The sequence below is a fragment of the Paramormyrops kingsleyae genome, chromosome 7, assembly GCF_048594095.1.
Source record: "Paramormyrops kingsleyae isolate MSU_618 chromosome 7, PKINGS_0.4, whole genome shotgun sequence".
Classification (NCBI taxonomy): domain Eukaryota; kingdom Metazoa; phylum Chordata; class Actinopteri; order Osteoglossiformes; family Mormyridae; genus Paramormyrops; species Paramormyrops kingsleyae.
Window position 1 is genome coordinate 16,901,639 of NC_132803.1, and position 21,207 is coordinate 16,922,845.

The 21,207-nt window shown below is 40.8% G+C and overlaps 3 protein-coding genes across 5 annotated transcripts; 2 read left to right on the forward strand and 1 right to left on the reverse strand.

Moving 5' to 3' along the window:
* The first annotated feature begins 1,423 nt into the window (after positions 1–1,423).
* btf3 (basic transcription factor 3) lies at positions 1,424–5,537 on the forward strand. Its single transcript, XM_023823200.2, has 6 exons — positions 1,424–1,512; positions 2,506–2,574; positions 2,704–2,817; positions 3,005–3,206; positions 3,866–3,919; positions 4,678–5,537. Exons 2-6 carry the CDS (start codon positions 2,506–2,508, stop codon positions 4,722–4,724), a joined length of 486 nt encoding a protein of 161 aa, XP_023678968.1. The 5' UTR covers positions 1,424–1,512; the 3' UTR covers positions 4,725–5,537.
* A 137-nt stretch (positions 5,538–5,674) lies between these two features.
* ankra2 (ankyrin repeat, family A (RFXANK-like), 2) lies at positions 5,675–11,043 on the reverse strand. 2 transcript variants are annotated; one of them, XM_023823196.2, is made up of 9 exons: positions 10,899–11,043; positions 10,150–10,514; positions 9,081–9,239; positions 8,627–8,692; positions 8,351–8,448; positions 8,075–8,200; positions 7,260–7,326; positions 6,977–7,057; positions 5,675–6,496 (listed from the first exon to the last, which is right to left on the reverse strand). In XM_023823196.2, exons 2-9 carry the CDS (start codon positions 10,442–10,444, stop codon positions 6,441–6,443), a joined length of 948 nt encoding a protein of 315 aa, XP_023678964.1. In that variant the 5' UTR covers positions 10,445–10,514; positions 10,899–11,043; the 3' UTR covers positions 5,675–6,440. The 2 variants fall into 2 exon arrangements, with proteins under 2 accessions (XP_023678964.1, XP_023678965.1); XM_023823197.2 differs by lacking the exon at positions 5,675–6,496 and adding an exon at positions 6,517–6,857.
* Positions 11,044–11,052: 9 nt separating this feature from the next.
* On the forward strand, positions 11,053–20,636 carry utp15 (UTP15 small subunit processome component). Of its 2 annotated transcripts, none has more exons than XM_023823194.2 (13): positions 11,053–11,224; positions 11,959–12,097; positions 12,472–12,564; positions 13,513–13,697; positions 14,420–14,598; positions 14,924–15,049; positions 15,480–15,615; positions 16,014–16,098; positions 16,562–16,717; positions 16,981–17,082; positions 17,297–17,430; positions 19,906–19,964; positions 20,078–20,636. In XM_023823194.2, the coding sequence occupies exons 2-13, from the start codon at positions 12,008–12,010 to the stop codon at positions 20,311–20,313; spliced, it is 1,581 nt and encodes a 526-aa protein (XP_023678962.1). In that variant the 5' UTR covers positions 11,053–11,224; positions 11,959–12,007; the 3' UTR covers positions 20,314–20,636. The 2 variants fall into 2 exon arrangements, with proteins under 2 accessions (XP_023678962.1, XP_023678963.1); XM_023823195.2 differs by having other exon boundaries at positions 11,068–11,140.
* Positions 20,637–21,207: the final 571 nt, after the last annotated feature.

Consider the following 21,207-nt stretch of genomic DNA (forward strand, 5'->3'; position numbering starts at 1 on the left):
TCGCTGTATCATGAATAGAGTTTTGTTGGTTTGCTGGATAACTTGTCAGATTTAAGGTACCCCAGTGTAAATGGACTTCATCTTCGTTCCCCTACATTTAGCCCAGACTACCTTAAATCAAACAAGTTATCTTGCTAACCCAAAAATCAAGTTTCATGATACAGATCCCTGGACATCACACATCAATTATTTAGCTTTTCTTTATTTAGCTGAATATTTATATAATTCTATAATGTATTTGTGTCGTGCCCTGCAAAGTAAAAAAGAAAATTAACTTTTGCCCACAAATGTCCCGCATGACACTGTCCCGCCTTAATCAGATTACGGTGTTCTCCTGCTTCCTGCTTGTCTTTCCCTATTATGATTCTGGATATTCTCTGAAAGCCCTGGTAGTGACTGGTCGATATACTCCAGACTTAGACTTTCAGCATTGGTTAGCAATTCAGACTTTGACAAGTGACAAGTAGATGCAAAATGTAGTTATTATTATGTCTGAATTGATTTTGGCTTGCAGTAACTGTTAAGAAGCGTACAGCATCTGAGCTCAGAGCACCCAATGAATTCAATGACCAACTGGCTAATTTCAGCCAATCAAATGCTTTCCTGGTAGTTCACCCTGCTGGGGTGATAAATGGTACAGCCCGTAATGTAGAAAATGAAACACGGAAAAAACCACTGAACTTGAACTGCTCAAAAACTAGTTGGCTAATTATTAATTTTTTGTCAGAAAGAAAAACAGAAAAAACATTTTTTTTTAATATCTAGAAAAGAGACAGAGTGGGAATGATTTTGAAAGCTTTCATGGCTTGGGTATGATTTTAGAATGTGTATAATAAATGTTTCATAGCCAATACAGATTTTTCAAAATGTTATTCTACAAACTCTTTACTAAGTAAGTAAGTAATTTATTTATAAAGCGCTTTTCTAAATAATGTAGGTGACTTAAGAAGCACCATAGCCTTTCTGGTTAATGAGCACTGCTCAAGGCTCAAGTGCTTGACACCATTTGCTATCAAAAGCAACTGTTGTTAAATATCCCATTACCCAAGAGACACTGGTAGAGGTGACAGTGATTCTTCCAGCGCCTCTGGAGCAGTTTTGATGGTTATATAAGGCAAAATATAACGGTCACCATTTTGCTACGGACAGAAATCTTTCTGTAGATGTAGCATATTTTTTTTCTACCTTTAATACATAATAAGAAGGTGGTGTGACACAACATATTCAGTCTACAACCTAGTTTTCCAGTGGTATAAATCTAAATATTCTTTTAAAATTGCAGACCTCCTCAGTAATCCTTTTTTCACTTTTTTAAAAAATCCACCCTAAATTAAATATTCAATTGGAGCAAAAGAAAATTAAGTTAACGCAGCTCATAACAGCACCATGCTTCGTTATTGTCACTTATGATGCTTTTCCTTAAATAACTTCCGGTCATGCGCAGACATGCGCCTTTCTGGATTCCCGCTGGGAACTGTAGCCGGTTCGCTAAACTCTTCGTTACTATAAAGGGTACGTGCAAGATATTGAACTCATGGAGATATTTGCATTATTAGATAAAAGCACATAAAGCTGAATGACGGGATCGAAGTATTTAAGTTCATTGATTCAGTTCTAAATGTTATTAACATGGCTATTTTTACAGCCTGTTTCTTTGTAGCTGACCAGCTAGCATTTAACCAGGTTGCTATCTGGTGTGTATGAGCTTTCCAGATATATTTCACTTGTTTTCAGCTTTGTGTCATATTGTTATCACATTTAAAAATGCGGTATATAATATCTAACGTTCTGACATATCTTTGTTTTCCCCCCCCAGTAAGAACGTAAATTACTTTATTTTCCTTATCAGCCTCATTGGACAGCTAGCTGGCTAGGTCGTGTTCAAATCGAATTGATGGCCTGCGTGTAATGAGAAAGTAACTAGAGTATATATAAAACATGTAAATACGTTAAATTAGTTCCATGTACAGCCGAGATTAAGATTTATCTGAACAATAAAAGGTTACGTTGCGGTTGTTTGACTGCCTTATCGATAAACGTGACTTGCGGTATTCTGATATTTATCACCAATTTAACTTCCTGCCTGTATAAACTAATTTACTAACTTGAACTAACCATGTGTCATTTGCAAACACCGGCAAAACAACGTTCTGGTGCTTCTGTTCAGCTAAATTGGTATGCATGTAGGCAGAGATGTCCTGCGAATTAATTTTCAAGAATTTATGTGATGGTGAGTTATCTGTCACTGTCTGTAACACGCAGGATTGATTGTCACTGATGGTCTCTGTAGCTTATAACTCCTGCTTAACTTGTGAAACTTATGACATTTCTTCTATATTAAAAAACAAGTGACCACACTTAACCAGTCACTATATCGAGATCTCTATGTAGTAGGGCTTGCATTGTGTTAGGAGAGGGTGTTAGATTATTTTTTTAAAGAAATGCTTGCATACAAGAAAAGTCCAGAAACAGTGTGGGGTTAATGATCTGTTGCTTTTATCGCAGATGAAAGAAACCATCATGAATCAGGAAAAGCTTGCGAAGATGCAGGCGCAAGTCCGTATAGGTGGAAAGGTATGGACTGCTTTGGTCTTATCAGTACTTCTGAGATACTTATTTTATATATATATATATATATATATATATATATATATATAAAAATAAATAAAATTGTCTTGTCAATTTATTTTTTTTGGTTTGAAGGGTACTGCCCGCAGAAAGAGGAAGGTGGTACACAGAACAGCAACTGCAGATGACAAGAAGCTTCAGTTCTCCCTAAAGAAACTTGGCGTTAATAATATTTCTGGCATTGAGGAGGTGAATGGTTTTGTGCTTTTTACATGTGGTATTGTTTTGAATTAGTTTGTCTCAGCCTTATAAAACTCCACTCACTTTAACAAATTTATCTACATGGATCCAAAGCAAAATGAACTTTGGCTGTGAGACCATTAAACAAAAAAAAAGTCTCTTTCTAGGGTCTCCAGTAACCACTTTTGTTCCACAGGTTAACATGTTCACAAACCAGGGAACTGTTATCCACTTCAACAACCCGAAAGTGCAGGCGTCACTGGCTGCCAATACGTTCACTGTCACGGGTCACGCGGAGACCAAGCAGCTGACAGAGATGCTGCCCACCATCTTGAATCAGCTCGGTGCTGACAGCCTGACCAGCCTCAGGAAGCTGGCTGAGGCCCTGCCTCGGCAGGGTGAGTGTACTGCGGGGGCCCTGCCTCGGCAGGGTGAGTGTACTGCGGGGGCCCTGCCTCGGCAGGGTGAGTGTACTGCGGGGGCCCTGCCTCGGCAGGGTGAGTGTACTGTGGGGGCCCTGCTGAGGCAGGGTGAGTGTACTGCGGGGGCCCTGCCTCGGCAGGGTGAGTGTACTGCGGGGGCCCTGCCTCGGCAGGGTGAGTGTACTGCGGGGGCCCTGCCTCGGCAGGGTGAGTGTACTGCGGTGCGGGGGCCCTGCCGAGGCAGGGTGAGTGTACTGCGGTGCGGGGGCCCTGCCGAGGCAGGGTGAGTGTACTGCGGGGGCCCTGGTGATGGCCGCTATGCCACGGTCTGGTATTCTGCCGGTTGAAGCACAGGCAGCTCATGTCAAAAGATGAAAATCAGTTATTCAACTTTGTGATTGTTTTGACAATATACTTTTAATACATTTTTATTAAATGATTTGTACATTTGAGGTGCAGGTACATTATGCTTTTAGATATACCAGCTATATAAATGTTGGCCAATTTTCTAAACATATTAACATATTATATTAATACTAACATATTTATATAATTTATAGCTAAAGTTACTGGGTGCATTTGGAATAGTACCAGCCTTTGAAACATGTTTTCTTTGCTTTCATTTGTGTGAAAAGCTGGAGATGGCCGGGCACCCCTTGCTGTTGGTGAGGATGATGAAGAAGTTCCAGGTGAGATAGCAGACTTGTAGTCGGATGTGCCTTTTGACGATAATTAAAATGCTCCTTGCTACTTTTGTCAACACATGGAATGTAGTTTCATATACAGTAAGTACTTTGAGGGTGGAGCCTATCCTAGGTGTATGATGATAGGACTTTACAGTCAGTGGTGTGCTCTTAATAAAACTGGCATGTTCAAAATAATGAAGGTGAGACAACATCTATGAGCTTTCAACCTCAAACCAACCTTCCATCCATCCATCCATCCGCCGCTTATCAGGGTCTGGGACACAGGGGCAACAGAAATGCCCAGACGTCCCTCTCCCCAGCCACCTTCCACAGTTCCTCTGCGGAGACACCCAGACAATCCCAGGGCAACCGAGAGATTTCTCCAGCGTGTCCTGGGACTGTCCTGGGGTCTCCCCCTGGTTGGACATGCATGAAACGCCTCCCCAGGAAGCCATCCAGGAGGCTTCCTAGATAGATATCCTAACCACCGCAGCTAGCTCCTTTCGATGCAGAGCAGCAGTGGCTCTGCCCAGATATCCAGTGAAGGAAACTCATTTCCACCGTTTGTATCTTCTGTCCTCTGGGATCTGTGTTGAGCCAATTTTTAATGTGTTACCGTTTTCAAGTTCAAGTTTCACTTGTCACATACCCAGTAATATACTGTACTGTTGTGTAGTGAGATGCTTTTATTTTAACAAAGTAACTGAAGAAATACAGTAGCCTTGCAGTGGACATAACGCAGGAAAACTCTGATCCTTCAGCTCTTGTGGGGACCTTCGATGAAGCTTCGAAGAATGAAGCGAACTGAAGAGGACCTGATTTAGAGATGGTCTTGAATTAGTTTTTTTTTTATTAACCACTATTGTCTGCCACCCATTTTTAGGGCACGTGTATGATGCTTTAAAAATTGCTTGTTCATATGATATTCCAGTATATTTCACCAATTACTCAGTTCTGCTTATATTTCTGGTATCTCCTGTTAGTAAATATAACACCAGATTATATTTTGAAATGTTCAAGTGGAAGCAACATTTGGATAAGCCAAATTTCCTTTTCCTTTTCCTTCCATTTGTCCGCAGTAACACTTAAGTTTGCTTGATGAAAAATAAGCAGTTTTACATTTTTGCTTTTTCAGGGCAATGTATTTAACACTGTCACTTTGTAACTGGATTGTGCAGTGCACTGTGGAGTTACGGTGACCCTCAGATATTTACAAAGGTGTCGTCATATTAGTGCCAACACTTGGACTATTATCTGGAATCTTACTCTACACTGGGTGCAGTGAATTGACTTGTACACAATTATCAGAAAAATCTTGATTTGTATTGGTAGTTCCAGGTGAAGAATGTGGCATACTATGTGTATACTATTTACAATATATTCAGAACTTTCAGAAAAAACTCAAAGCAATGCATTCAGAGACTGTTTAATATATCAAGTTACTTTTCATGCTATTCATTAAGGAATGGTGTGTGTGGGGGTTGTACGTTTGAATTAAAACAAAATGCCAAGTAAGTTTATCAACACAGGATTTGTTGGGAGTGTTTTATGTGTAACTTACTAAACTATTGATATTTGTTCTTTTGGGAACAAAATACAAAATTACATCTATTTAAACAAATGTGTTTTTGTGATTTACTGTATGAAAACTTAATATCCTAGCGAAAACCTGCCTTAAACACAGGTGTTTATTTAAAACATGGAATAGTTCATTAAAAAAAACTGCTCTTGAATTCATCAGAAACTGACACACAAACCCACAATTTAAATGATTTTAATAAATTGTCTGAAAAACAGCATGCTTGTGTATAAAACACATACCAAAATTACAACTTAATCAGTCTAACACTGATTATGTCACCATCCAACTCCAGTGCCTTGAATTTGCTTTTCATTCATAAGCGGTTTCCTGCTTAACTGCTGCTTGTTTCTAACCGAAAAAAATTAGATTTAAAAAAAAAAAATGAGTGTTAGCTGTCGCCTGTACTCCCTTCATGCATAGATGACACCCCTAAGATAGGGATGTATGCTACACAAAAAGAAAAAGAAAATCACAAATTCACACCAAACTACACAAAAATAAATATGACACAAAACATCACACATATCACGACCAATATCACAACTTCAGCAACCACAGAAATTAAACATGGCTAAGTAAGTCTTATTGTGTAATTACATTTACTTAGTCCTTTGTTCAGAAAAATTGGAAAACAAACTTTCCCATGTTTGGTCTAATCAACTTTTAAAGATATTAGTAATACTTTAAAGGCTGTTAAAATGTAACAATTAACATGGGAACCTTCTACACATGACTTTGTCAATGTAATAATTAGTTTTTTTTTTTTTTTTTTTTAAATATGTGCTGTTTAATAGCTACATGTATGTAGCACCTGTACCCAAGAAATAAGGGTAACTGAAAACAAAAATGTTTATATTATACCAATGAAAAGCAGAAAGATTGTTGATTTAAAGTGCTTGAAGTACACCCATTGATTTCTGCTCTCACTTCAATTCTTCACAGTCAATCTTTAATTCCTTGTAGAAGCTTTAACAGATGGGCTTCCATGACCTGTTGAACTGGTAAAGGAAACGGTGCAGCACATTAACTAAAATGCAATAGATCTGTGTGTTTTAGAGGTGATCAAAGATCAGCACAGGGATATGGAGAACAGAAGTGTACAATGTCTGATTAAGTCACCAATACACACAATGATAATATTTTAGAAATTAAGAAAGCTTATGGTGTTTACTGGTTTATTAGTATTCAAAAACATATTTAAATCATCCATTTTCCAATTAATTCCGAAGAGTTGCAAGGCCCATTTGATAACCAGGGAAAACTTCACACGACTGCATTATTGTAAGCATGGTGTCGCAATCTGCACATGACCCATGGAAGAAATCTTTGCCATTTCCTGTCTTCAACCACCCGAATCAGCTGACAGGATACCAATGACAAATGCAGCATTTTAACCTCAACATCATTCAAGTCCTATAATTAATCTGCCACTCAATCAGATGTTAAAATATGAAATTTATAATTGGTGAGACGTTTACCATTTCTGTGGCCCATTGCCACTGCCATGTCCATGGCATTGAAACCAGAGTCAGACTCAATAGTCGGATCTGCTCCACTATCTGTGAAAGATAAAAGTCAAGCATTAAAATGCAAAAATATAAGAGAACTAATGAAACCTCAGGTTGGAGTCACTTCAAATTAGTGTTTTCGCTACTCCTCTTTTACTATGTGCTTGTATTATCTGCCTCACTTGAACATCACTTTGTCAAATTAATGTATGCATTTTTACATATATGTAAAAATAAATCCATTCATAATTACCAAGAAGGAGTTCCACACAGCGCACGTGATTCCCATGAACGGCATACAGCAAAGGGGCACCACCATTCTACATTGAGAAGGAAGTTCAAATACCATATTACACCTGAGCATTTTAAAATTTGGTCTTTCCAGCTCTTTCATTGCTAATGCTTTCAGCATCTTGAAATTTACAAGGGATGTTCCTTAAATATGAAATCACACTAGCCATGCCTATCCAGGACGTCAAATGACCAGCAATGGACAGTCCTAATCCTATAAACTAAACTATACATTAAAATAATGCTACAGATACTGACAAAGCAATCTGGCATATTATTCCTACAGATGAAAATGTATAAAATTTTTATATCATGATTATATCGACCAAAATTATCAGTATTATAACAGTATTATTAAAATGTGCTGAAAATAACCTGGAATCATTTCACCAATTTTTATACTGAAAACTAAAAATAATATTAGCAGCACTATGGACCTTTTGTTTGCATATGAAAACCATATAAAATGTGCATTAACATTCAAAATCTCCGGAGCGCTGTCACTGCCTTCTGCCATGTTTTCACTGGCACAAAACAAGCCCACACTGCATGCTCTGCCTGTGCACCTACGTCTGGAAGACTTTGGCTAACTTTCTTTGATGCTGTACAGTATTTGCCATGAATTGTTCCAAAGCAAGGTAATCAGCTGTGGTTTTAATGATAATTTGAAACGGTAATACTAACTGTAGGGAATTTACCATGGTTTACCATGAAACAATTATTTAATTGAACCGGCTGTATAATTGAAAAAGTTCTACAGGTATGTGAAAGACGTACCCAGTCATATTCGTTAACATCCACGCCACAATCAATTAACATTTTGACAATGTCAGTGTAGCCCTTACTGCAGCCCAGTGATAGGGCACTCTCTCTCCCCTTAGCCAGGATGTTGGGGTCTGCACCCTAGGTAGAAGAACACGAGTCAGGCCTGATGGACAATAACAGGATGCGGCATTTGTGGTGCAACCAAAATCAAACGCTGTGATAAAAGGGCGACTTCACAAAACAGACAGCTAGGTGGACTCCAAGAACAGATCCGCGGTAGCCGCTCACGTTCTGCAGCAGGAACTCCACGACGGCAATCTGCCCATGAGCCGCTGCCCACATCAGAGGGGTGAATCCTTCCTCATCCTGCAGGTTGATCACCGTCTCTGTTTGACGATACACAGGGCTACATCTTCCATTTACAGATACGCCATGTGCAAGCAGTCAAGTTTGAGAGAAGGGAGCAAAATGAAACTACTTCAGAACAGCAGCCACACATATTGACAGGGTGGTTTGTAGAGCAGACAGCAACATTTTAAACATCACTAAGTATTTCAAGCTCACCTTGTTCGATCCTGCTGGCCAGGAACACCATCTCCCCTTGAGCGGCCAGCTGGTGAATAGACAGGGCTGAAAAAGACAAAACAGCACCTTCAAGTTTTCATCTGTTGAATAAAATTACCAATATTAACATTTTTTACTCAAACTCATTTTCAAGGAGCATTCAAGGACTATATGAAACTGAGGAACAAATTTCCAAAATTATGTCCATATCTTGATGTTTTTGAAATGAGACACCGGTGACCTAAAGTCAGGCTTCCTCATCATATGTTACAGTGTTGGAAACCAAAACTAACTCAGTCCTCATGTAATGCCTCATGTAATTTATTAAACTTCTAAAACTCACCAAGAGTGACTGGACTGAGTGAGTTTTTGGAAATTTGTTCTTCAATTATAAATTAAGATTAATGCTATACTTCAGCAAATAGATACATGCCATCAATGTAAGCACACTTACAGTGAACCAGCAATGGCGTGGATGAGACCTCATTGCCACGGTGCTTGTTGGTGAGCGTGGTGGACTGCTTGATGGGAGAGAAATGCTTGGTAGTGGACGGCGTGTAGACATGTCGCACCTGGATTCCCGGTGACTGCGAAGTCTGAATGTTACATTCAGCTGTGACGAGGGTGATTCAAAAAGAAAGGCAAAAAAGCCCAGGGCTGAACAAAAAAAACAAACTTTTTTTTCATTTTATTTACTGACAAAGCTATTTGCAGGAATTTTTTAATTCAGGGTTTCTGCAGGTTTCAAGAAGTAAAACTTCAGACTTTATAAGACCTTTTTAAGACCATCATGAATGCATTACACTAATCCACACACCATACTGCGACACTTTAGCTGGGTGTACTCTGACAAATTCTGACCAGGTTACAGTTTGCAGTTAGCAGAGGTGGAGATTTCAGGTCCAGACCAAGATTTTGTTTCAACCAGGCAAATGAGTATTCTGTGACTCTTTATACTGAACTGGTTAATCGAAACTAAATCTTGGTCTGGATTTGTACTATATGGACCTGAAATCTCCACCTCTGGTTGATAGTGGTTATTAGATCCATGTTGGTTTCCATTTGTAGTTTTGTTACAATTTTTTCCAAGAACACATTTAAAATTGAGACTTAGATGAATGCAACTTTTTTTTAAAAAGAAATGCTAACCTCATAATCTGATCAATTAAGACCTGTCAAATTTGTATTTAAGACATTTTAAGGCCTAGAATTCAGATTATTGGAATTCAGGCTTTTTAAGGACCTGCAGAAACCATGAAATCCAAAATATTTGTATATAATGCTGCATTTTCAATAGACATTTCAGAATTGGCAAGTATTAATACTGCTGTGATAGTATTATTTTAAATGGAAGTATTATGATTTTTTTAACAATTTAACTTAGGATGTAATGCTGCAATGAGGATATGTGCAACAAAATTGAAAATTACCTGAAATATCCATAAAACATCTTATTTTTCACATACATTTTTGGATCTACTCATGTCAGGCATGATGCATAATTTTCTGTTAGCTCTGTGTACCTTTAAACAAGACAGACGCCACCTCCAAGTCTGAGTTGACCTGATCCTGGATGTTTTTGCTGTCCTCCTCGTTGAGCGATTTGACAAAGCGTGAGCAGACATTCATGTCGAAGCGGTTGGGCAGAATGAACTTGATGCCCATGGCCACGTTTTGGGAGCCAGGGTCCTCTGTGCTCACGTCCACCTGGTGCTCTGCCTTAATGGCACCACCCACCCCTGGCATCACGCAGATGCCCTCCATCTCCTCCGGGTCCAGTTGGCACTCCCTCTGATTCTCTGCCGAGGCCATGTCCATTCCTGTAGATGGATCCTCTTTGTTGTAGGTTCAACACGGGAAGGAACCCATGGGGAAAGGCAATGAAACCCTGGAAACAAGAATTATGTCCAAATTAAAAGCACTTGGACAAAACGCACTTAATCCACCCCTCCACCAAAATTCAAGCCGATCCAGCATGTAGTAAAATCATTACATGAGATATCGAATATATTCAAAACTGTGGTCTTAAAAGTCATATGTAAATGCAGATAATTGAACTGTACGTCTGTATCCTCAAATCCGAAATGATCTACACGTGAAAACAGTAACGGTCAATGACGTCCGTGCAGAGAAATGGTCAAACATAGCCTGCAGACTCTGCACATAGCTAGCTAGATTTGAAAAATGTCTCAAAACGTGAACGACTCCAATTATGCTGCTTCCTGTCTAGTTACCAACAATACCCGAAATAAAAATCAACAGCCCTGCTTACCTGTCAACGACCCATTCTGTCGAATATATTCACAACCTTTGTTACAGACTACCGCCTGGTTAAAAACTGTTGCTTTGAAACCTTCTTGAGCGGCTGTTCAATAAAGTTAGTTGAAATCTGTCCGCTAGTTGTCTGAACAATAAAGTTAAATTTACATTTGAACCGGAAGTTTTGGCAGAGCAATATGGCTGCCTCTATCAGCTCGCTTACAACGTGACAACTTTAAATGGAGCTGATTCTCGGTATTGCAATTTAGGTCATATTTTTATAATAAAATTAACTGTCGCGTTCGTTTTATATCCAATCCAGTACACAACTCATTTTAGGTAAGCAGTTTGTTTCCGATTTAAAAACCGATAAATTAAACGGTGTGAAGTTGGGGCTTAATCCTTTAGGTATTTTAACGTGCGGAAATATGCGGATTGATGATGTCTGCGAAGATCTTGTACCAAATTTAATGTGATTCATGGTCATTTTTGATCGCTGCTTAGGTAAATCTTGGTTGCTTGATCTGATGCTGGTTTACCTCCTCTTGAACATCATTTACCCGTTATGTATAACATTACCTACACCACGCGCTTGGACCACTTTGGCTTAAGGTCTTGTATTTTGTCACAAAAACATACTACTACTACTACTATTACTACTATTATTACTATCACTACAAATAATAATAATCCCTACTGCTTTTCCTGCTTGATCTACAGCGCTTTTGTATTGAGCCAATGAGAACGGTGGACAGTTACACATATAAAGTTGTGAAAAGTTAATGGATCGTTTTTGTGAACAAGCCTGTCCCATTGTTTAGTGGCATCTTTAGGTTATTTTCTGATTATATTATGTCTCGTCTTTATGTACGACATAGTAATCTACACAAGAGAAAATTATTGGATGATTATGAACGTACAGCTCGCACTTCTCTTTAAGTTGGTTAAGTGTTTAAGGAAGAGACTGTGGACTCGAATAAATTGTCTATGTTGGTTTTCGAGCATTACATAAAAAGTTAAAAAAGGATAAAATGTTGACAGTGACAATAATGCTTTTGCTCTTTTTCTATTAGGTGAGCCCAGCAAAGCTTATGCTCACATTGGAAATTGTCAAGTTTTGTAATGGCTTCGTTTAAACCCACAAGAATTCCAAGCTATCCTAAGTTTGGGGAGAAGGTTACTCAGGACACACTGTACTGGAGAAATTATAAGGTATGGTATAAAGCATGGTGTCCCAGTGGTTATTACCATAGCTCAGCGTTTCTCAATCCGGTCCTTGGGGATCCCCAGACAATAGGGAACTGAGAGGAAGGAAAAAACGTCAACTGTCTGTAAAGACTTAGACCCTCTGGGGGGCTCAGAGGACCGGGCTGAGAAACACTGCTGTACCTTCACACCTCCCAGATTGGGTGTTTGAATACTGCTCCTGTTGTGCGTGTGCGTGTGCGTGTGTGTGTGTGTGCGCGCACGCGCACGCTGACTTAATTTGTGAAATACTAAAGTAATTTGCAAAGCTTTTTTAGGCTCTGAGTAACTATCAGTTTTTGTTTGTCTTAATCACTGTTCACCTTTGTGTTTATTTACAGACTCCTGTCCAGATTAAGGAATTTGGGGCAATCACGAACATAGACTTTTCTCCCACCTCCCCATATAATTATGCAGTCACTGCATCAACAAGGGTAGGTTTTTTGAATCTTGCAGTACTGCACGAGTTTGTTCTATTAGAGGTTTAAAAACCATATTGGGAGAGTATGAATAGAAATCTTGTTTTCATTATGCAATTTAGAGAGACAAAGATGGTACTTTATCGATCCCTGGCTGGAAATTAGGAATTTAAAACCCCACTCCTACTTTGTTTCTTTTTAATCTTTTGTTAAGTTATTTTAAAATATCTCATGCTTTTGTGGAAAGTCTAAATAGGACACTGATGTAATTCATTGTCACTTTGCTTAAGAGATCGATAAGCCATATCAAGGAAAGACTGCATTTCTTCCATTTCCTGCTCTTACCTCAGTCATAGACATTTTGTTCAAGTCCACAATCTTTCTTAAACATTAAATTTGCTGCCGAGTCCCTCATTCACGCTTTAGCCGTCTCATCTACTGCAACTCACTACTTTCTGATGTCACTGTTAAGTCTCTCCATAAACTTCAGATAATCCAGAAATCTGCTGCCCGCCTTCTCACGCTCACTCCTATCAGCACATCACTCCCATGCTTCAGGGCTTGCACTGGCTCCCTCTAAAAGAACGCATCACCTTTAAAATACTTTTCTTAACGTTTAAAGCTCTTAATAACCAGGCCCCATCATATCTTTCTGAACTACTTCTCCCCTTCCAGCCTCCCCCCAGTCATGGATCCTACTTTTCTGCCTCTGTCCTCATCTCCCTTTTCCAAACGTCACGGCTGTGGTGATCATGCATTTTTCTGTTTAGCTCCCTGACTTTGAAGCTCCCTCCACACTGCTATTCGTCAGTCTATCTCGGTCTCCTTTTGTTTGCTGAAGTGTGTAACCTTCCCTATCCATAATGTTTTGTCATTATTTTAATCGGTTTACCTTATTCTATGTAAGTGTCTTTGAGATCTTGAAAAGAACTATATAAATAAAATGGGTGTTTTGGTTTACAGATCCAGATATATGGCCCGTACTCTCAGGAGCCAGTGAAGTCATTCACGCGGTTCAAGGACACAGCATACAGCGGCACGTTCCGGTCTGACGGCCAGCTCCTGGTGGCCGGCAGTGAGGACTCCCTGGTGCAGCTTTTCGACGTCAACGGCCAGGTGCCGCTCAGACAGTATTCTGGACACTCCAAGTATGTTTTTAGCCACGATGTGGCCTGCTTCTCAATTTACAGATATAGTTACAGTACAGGGTGTAAATTTGAGACCTGTGTGTCTGAAGTTTCACAGAATTTACATACCACTTGTATAATTAATAAATGCAATACTTCTAATGAAAGTTGGTTCTCAGTTCTACCCAATTTAGTACTGGTAATTTCAATCAATCCAGTAATCCATCTTCCACCCACTTCCAGCCAGTAGAAGCTGAATGGGATTGTAGTTCATGGCAGGTACACTCACACATCGTGGGAGTGTAGAGATACCTGGTCCACTGCATGTTTTTGGACTGTGGGAGGAAACCGGAGAAAACCAGCACGACATGTAAAGAACACGCACAATCCATGCACATGGGGTTGGGAATGAAGTCCTGTACCCCTGGAGGTGTAAGGACTGGGGTTTTTTCCCATGTATTCCCATTAATAATCCAGACTTGGAATTTTTGCAAAATTTCCCAGTTTAACTTCCCATGGAATGGAAAGTTTCTGGAAAGTTTCCAAAAATTTTCTGCCCCTTTGCAACCCTAGTAAGGACACAGCACTGCCCTAATAATCCTATTGATTCATCCTGACTGTCTGCTGGGTATTGGTGCTTTCTGCGGCTTTCACTTCTAAACTTCTAGTTTCATCCCGAAACAAACTTGAGCGTTCTGCATATATATAGATCATATGCGTTTTCCATTTATCCAAATCAACAGGGCAGTACACGTCACAGACTTCACGTCGGACCGCTATCGGATACTCTCTGGGTCGGATGACTACACGTGTCGACTGTGGGACATCCCCAGCTCCGCTGAAATTTCCTGCTACAATGAGCACACTGATTACATTCGCTGCGGCACAACGAGCAAGTTGAATCCCGACCTTTTCATCACGGGTGAGTGATGTTACGGTATATGTCGGTGGCATTCTCTGACTTTACCTGTGGATGACTTGGTGTTTTTGGCTAAATGCCTAGATTTGTCACCCATGCAAGGTAGACCTTTTGTTATCTTGCGCAGTTGGGTTTCACCTGGTGCGCATTTTACCAAAACATCTGCGAAGTGTCTCTGCGATATAGGCCAGCTGGGAGCTTTTGTAGCTGCTCTTCCAAAGTACACCTCCAGTCCTCATGGCCTGGGTGCTGGAGCAGCGTTGGTGTGACTCATCGTTTGTGGAGCTCTCTCTGCATGTCAACCATGTTGCTCCCGCTGCCTCTGCAGGGTCCTACGACCACACTGTGAGGGTTTTTGATGGGCGAACAGACAAAAGCATAATGAACATGGACCATGGGCACCCGGTAGAGAGCGTCCTGCTTTTCCCCTCTGAGGGGCTTCTGGTCTCGGCGGGTAAGTGGGCTCCCCTGACACACAGATCACCGTCAACAGAAACACAAAAGTTTTTCTCTACCTAGATTACAGCTTTCGGAATTTAAAGTGAAAGTAATTAGTTGTCATTGTTGACATACTACAGCACAGCCATGGACTGTGTCCTTTGCATTTAACTCATATTTGACGTAGCGACATGCAGTGGGCAGCTAATTCAGCACTTGAGGAGCAGTGCTTGGAGGTGGTACCTTGGTCAGGGTACCTCAGTGGTACCTTGCTGGTCGGGGATTCAAACTAACAATCTTTCGATTACAAGTGCCTTCCCTAACCATTAGGCCACCAGTGCCGCTGCCTAGTTGAACAGTTTGCCAACACAAATTTACTGTTTAGCTTTGGGTATCTTACCCGCCGGCCTACGGCGTTCAGGGCCCATGCTGCCTCTCTTCTGCAGGTGGCCGCTATGTGAAAGTGTGGGACATGCTGAAGTGGGGGCAGGCACTGGTGTCCTTGAAGAACCATCACAAGACAGTGACGTGTTTGTGCATGAGCAGCTCGGGGCAGAGGCTGCTGTCAGGGTCTTTGGACAGGTGAGGCCCTGGGTGAGGTGGGGACGCAGTGCTGTGTGTGTGTGTGTGTGTGTAGCTTGTTTGTAAACTTTGTTTGTAATTGTTCATTACTGATTCACAAAGCATTACAACCAAATTAATAACATAATAATAAACCATTCATGAACCATTTATAAGGGTACTATTGTAAAGTAGTACCTGGAACTGTTACATGCTGATATAGGTTCCTCTTTGTTAGATATTGCAATTTGTATAATTTGTTGCATTTTGTGATTTTAATATGGAAGAACAGATATGTTCTTATTGTGGAACTGGCCAACCTAAAGTCATAGTCCAACACTGAGGATTGTGTGGAGCTTTTTTTATGGCTTCCAGAGATGAAGCTGAATGTCTTAGTAAAATGCAGGTTTTCCCTGCAGGCATGTGAAGGTCTACAGCACAACAACATATAAAGTGGTCCATAACTTTGACTACGCGTCCTCCATCTTGAGCATCGCGTTGGCGGTAAGTGATCAGCCAGGTACCAGTGTGATGGAGAAAGAACGCAGGTTTGGCAAAGGGCTGTTGGATATTGAAATTAAGCTTCACATTTACCATTTACTGATAAGCAGTTACTCCTGTTTTTCATTGCTGTACTAGTTACAGCTTCAGTTGTATATTGAGTAATGACCATGTCCCATAATTCTTAGTGGCTTTCCTTAATCTTATACAGCAATGCTTCTCAACTTTTCACACCACATGCCACCTCTGAAAATATTACGACTGCCGCATACCACCATTATGACTGATGTTTGAATAGAGGTACCGCCACAAACCACTAGAGGGAGCTCGTCTACCACCAATAGTACACATGCCAATGTTTGAGAACAACATATTTCTGTACAATTTCATGCTACCTGAGCCACAGATATTTTTTGGAGGGGGGAGATTTTTCTAAATGAAGCATCTGCTTTCCATCTGTATGAAGCCTGAAGATAACACTCTTGTGGTTGGGATGACCAATGGCGTGTTGAGCATCAAGCAGAGGAAGCCAGAAGAGAAGGAGGCGCTTGGCAGTAAGCAGCGGCGGCGGCGGCCATCATACCGGGTCTTTGTCAAGGGGAAGACCTACGTGCCCAAGCAGGTGCTGCCACAATGGCTCTGCTCTCATGTTTTATGTCCTTTTATGTTTTATAAGCATTTAATTTTATGTTTGTTAATATTTACATCATTTTAAAAATGCATTCATTTATTAATATATAAAAAGATAGGATGTTTAATACTTGATAATTCATGTAGAATACTATTTTGCACTCATTTTTCTGTAAATATTAATATTTAGATATAATATTTGTTGACTGTTTTGAACCTTATGTTCTGAGTAGTAACTCTTCTGTCTGTGTTTAGGATGATTTCCTGGTCAGCAAACCAGTCAGGATGCACCTGCAGAAATACGACAAGCAGCTGAAGAGCTTCCAGGTTTCCAAAGCTCTGGACACGGTTCTGGAGGTGAGTTTCTCTTGTTGCTTTTTCGCCCTTGTAAGTCAGCTTCTCTAGCTGGTCCTCAGAGACCCCTTAGACGCTCCGGGTTTTTGCTCCCTTCAGATCCATGTGGGGGGAGAGACACACTGATATAGGGTTTTGGGGTTCAGCCAGCAGGAGGCACCATGATTTGCTCTGTATCTGTGCTGATTACGTGTGGCTATGTGTGTCGCCCCCTCAGCCCTGGATTCGAGTGAAGAAACCAGAGGTCACAGTGGCTGTGATGCAGGAGTTGAACCGCAGAGGCACTCTGAAGAACGCCCTTGCCGGCCGAGATGAAAGGAGCCTTAGCACCCTGCTCAGCTTCCTCATAGGGTAATCCTGCTCAGCTTCTCATAGGCTCATAGGCTTCCTCATAGGGTAATCCTGCTCAGCTTCTCATAGGCTCATAGGCTTCCTCATAGGGTAATCCTGCTCAGCTTCTCATAGGCTCATGGGCTTCCTCATAGGGTAATCCTGCTCAGCTTCTCATAGGCTCATGGGCTTCCTCATAGGGTAATCCTGCTCAGCTTCTCATAGGGTACTCATGTACTTCCTCATAGGGTAATCCTGCTCAGCTTCTCATAGAGTACTCATGTACTTCCTCATAGGGTAATCCTGCTCAGCTTCTCATAGGCTCATGGGCTTCCTCATAGGGTAATCCTGCTCAGCTTCTCATAGGGTAATCCTGCTCAGCTTCTCATAGGGTAATCCTGCTCAGCTTCTCATAGGGTAATCCTGCTCAGCTTCTCATAGGGTACTCATGGGCTTCCTCATAGGGTACTCATGGGCTTCCTCATAGGGTACTCATGGGCTTCCTCATAGGGTACTCATGGGCTTCCTCATAGGGTACTCATGGGCTTCCTCATAGGGTACTCATGGGCTTCCTCATAGGGTAATCCTGCTCAGCTTCTCATAGGCTCATGGGCTTCCTCATAGGGTAATCCTGCTCAGCTTCTCATAGGCTCATGGGCTTCCTCATAGGGTAATCCTGCTCAGCTTCTCATAGGGTACTCATGGGCTTCCTCATAGGGTAATCCTGCTCAGCTTCTCATAGGGTACTCATGGGCTTCCTCATAGGGTAATCCTGCTCAGCTTCTCATAGGGTACTCATGGGCGTCCTCATAGGGTACTCATGGGCGTCCTCATAGGGTACTCATGGGCGTCCTCATAGGGTACTCATGGGCGTCCTCATAGGGTACTCATGGGCGTCGTCATAGGGTACTCATGGGCGTCCTCATAGGGTACTCATGGGCGTCCTCATAGGGTACTCATGGGCGTCCTCATAGGGTACTCATGGGCGTCCTCATAGGGTACTCATGGGCGTCCTCATAGGGTACTCATGGGTGTCCTCATAGGGTACTCATGGGCGTCCTCATAGGGTACTCATGGACATCCTCATAGGGTAATCCTGCTCGGCGTCCTCATAGGGCACTTCAGTTTGCTTTGGTGAATTGTCACCTGCAGTGTCCTGGACAAAATAAACTCAGCACATCAGGGAGTATTCTTTGTATGTGGTTTAAAAATTCCAAGATTAAAGACTCATCTGGGATTGTCTAATCATGGATACAGTTATCCAGCTGTTTCAGTTTTTCAAAGCCATTGGAGAGTCAGATTAGCCAAGCTGAACTGAATCATCCAAGATAACTGTGGGCTCCCGTGGACCCTAACTAAGCTACATATATCACCACTCGCAACCATGACCAACAAGTGTGTGATTGGTTGCCTAAAAGGTCGAAAGCAGGAGTGCAGGCCTTCATACAGGGAATCTAAGAACACGCAGGGGAAGGACATTCCTAACATTATTGTATGAAACCTCTTTAATGCAAATATGTTTTCAAAACATTCAAACAATATAGTTTCTACATTTTTGTATCACAAAGTCCAAAACTATCAGGTAATGCATCCGTCTGAACAATTGAGCAGAGTAAGAAAACTATTAAATCTGATATTTAAGTAACTAAAAAAAGTTACATTTAATTTGGTGTAATTCTTTGTTTGAATCCTTTTGCACATGCCAGGTGGTACAACCCATGAAAAATCATCAAAACATTGCAATATGAATGGTGTAATACACATTACTATGCACTGTACACTGTACATCATTACAGCGGGGTGCACACAGAAAGTCCATATGTACAGTAGCACCAGTGACTATAGTCCAGGACATTTCTAGTTAGTTTGAGCTATGGCATGTGGAAGGCTCCTATCTGAGTTGCGAATTGGTTAAGTCCTTTTGATCTGTTAACTAGGAGGGTGAGTTTTGGAAAAGCTGATGCTTGGGGTAAGAAGTATTAACAGTGATTTCCCCTAGTTTGATTCTTCACCCCGAATTCCTGTATTGAGGAAAGGCTGCAGCTGGTCTTTTCTGTATTGAGCTGGAGCAGCATTGAACCAGAGACCCAGGATGAGAAGATGAACTCTGTTACACTGTATGATTAGTATTTCACTGTATGATTAGTATTTCACTGTATGATTAGTATTTCTTGGGGGTGGTTACATTTCTTCAGCTACTATACAAGCATCGTCTGCTATCCCTTCTCTGTGATGCTGGTGATGCTCTAATCCCACGTGAGGTTTTGGGAGAGGGAAGTCCCCAGGAACGTGAATGAACCTCAGCAATGTTAACGGTTGAGTCATTTAAAGAAAGTGGGAGCCTGAGTGACTGTTACTTCAGGAAATAATTTACCGTCTCCTTTGTCTTCTAAAATGTAGAGCTCTAGATTTGTTTTTGACTGCAATAGGTTGTCAGATGTTTTGCCTTCAGTTTTGTATGATTTATATTATATATTTATTTGTATGGTTTTATAGGAATATAGTTGATTCCAGGTTTACCCCCACATTGGTCATTGTTGCGGAGATGATTTTGGGTAAGTTTTTTTTTTTTTTTCTCTTTTCTTTTGTCACCTGTCATTGCATTGTGGGTATTTTGACCTTGCAGAAGCTGTGCCTGTGATGCTGACACGTTGTTCTGTGTGCCCAGATATTTACATGAGGGTGATGGGCCAGTCTCCGGTGGTGGACAAGCAGATACTGAGGTTGCAGGAACTGATTGAAAGGGAAATTGACTACCAGCAGGAGCTGGTGGAGGTCTTGGGCATGCTGGACACGCTGTTTGCCACCATGACAACAAAGAAGGATGCTTCACAACAGAACAGAACGGCCAATGGGCTGTTGGAGATTGGAAGTGGGCAGGACCAGGTAGTAGGGGCAACCTGATATTCCCATCATCCTCCACGTCCTCTGAGTGACTTGCTTCATGAAGTAACGCAGAGCTCGGAGGTCTGCTGTCAAGATCTGTTAGGAGACAGACATGGTTACAGCCCATGTCTATTCTTTTGCAATTTGTGGGAAATTAAGGACGTATTTTATTCTTCCTTTTTAATCTTTCATCTTTCTTTCAGCGGTAAATTCCAGCCTAACTTTTCAATGTATTTAGATCGGCACCAGTGTTTTGAAGTATGTATTTATGTGTTTTGAAGTATGTATCTCCATCTTCTAAAAATGTCATGGAAGAGTAAAACTTCTCTCTCAAAGCCAAATGGTAGTTTGTATTCTTTCATACAAATGTTTTACTGCTTAACACAAGGGGGCAGTGTAGTTCAGTGTTTCTCAACCATTGTTTAGTGTGTGTGTTACTGTCAGTGATGCAACTTGTATGAGTTTAGATTATACATTAATGAATAATCTACTTTCATTAAATCAAATTTATTTCAGATTTTATTCTTCTTTCTCAGGACAACCTATTTAGAAATCTGTATTTGGGAACATATCTAGATAATCAATTAGATATCATTCGTTAAGATGCTGGCTGGAAGGAATAGGCTTATAATGATGTAAGGGAGGCTTAATAAGTTAATATTTGCCACAGTTAAGTGTAATGTTAAAGTAATTACTGCTTAATATCCATGTGATCATTGGGGCAGCATAAAACAGGAGCAAAACTGATTAATATTTGCATATCATGCAAAATTCTGTGTATGTGCTAAAGAAAAGCTATATGCATTAGGGACCTAAGAAGGAAATTCAGAATATGTGTTTTGTGGTTGTTACTTTGACACCGTTTCAGAAATGTTTAACCATGGAATACAAATGTAAAATGTCGTTAGTCAG

Excerpts from the sequence above, each read along its gene's own strand:
- btf3 (XM_023823200.2), top strand. The coding sequence starts at position 2,506 with ATGAAAGAAACCATCATGAATCAGGAAAAGCTTGCGAAGATGCAGGCG. Across the intron at positions 2,575-2,703 it reads AAGTCCGTATAGGTGGAAAG|GGTACTGCCCGCAGAAAGAG; the intron begins GTATGGACTGCT and ends TTTGGTTTGAAG. Across the intron at positions 3,207-3,865 it reads TGAGGCCCTGCCTCGGCAGG|CTGGAGATGGCCGGGCACCC; the intron begins GTGAGTGTACTG and ends TTGTGTGAAAAG.
- ankra2 (XM_023823196.2), bottom strand. The coding sequence starts at position 10,444 with ATGGACATGGCCTCGGCAGAGAATCAGAGGGAGTGCCAACTGGACCCG. Across the intron at positions 9,240-10,149 it reads GGCGTCTGTCTTGTTTAAAG|CTGAATGTAACATTCAGACT; the intron begins GTACACAGAGCT and ends CCCTCGTCACAG. Across the intron at positions 8,201-8,350 it reads TGGAGTTCCTGCTGCAGAAC|GGTGCAGACCCCAACATCCT; the intron begins GTGAGCGGCTAC and ends TCTTCTACCTAG.
- utp15 (XM_023823194.2), top strand. The coding sequence starts at position 12,008 with ATGGCTTCGTTTAAACCCACAAGAATTCCAAGCTATCCTAAGTTTGGG. Across the intron at positions 16,099-16,561 it reads TCTTGAGCATCGCGTTGGCG|CCTGAAGATAACACTCTTGT; the intron begins GTAAGTGATCAG and ends ATCTGTATGAAG. Across the intron at positions 19,965-20,077 it reads TGTTGCGGAGATGATTTTGG|ATATTTACATGAGGGTGATG; the intron begins GTAAGTTTTTTT and ends CTGTGTGCCCAG.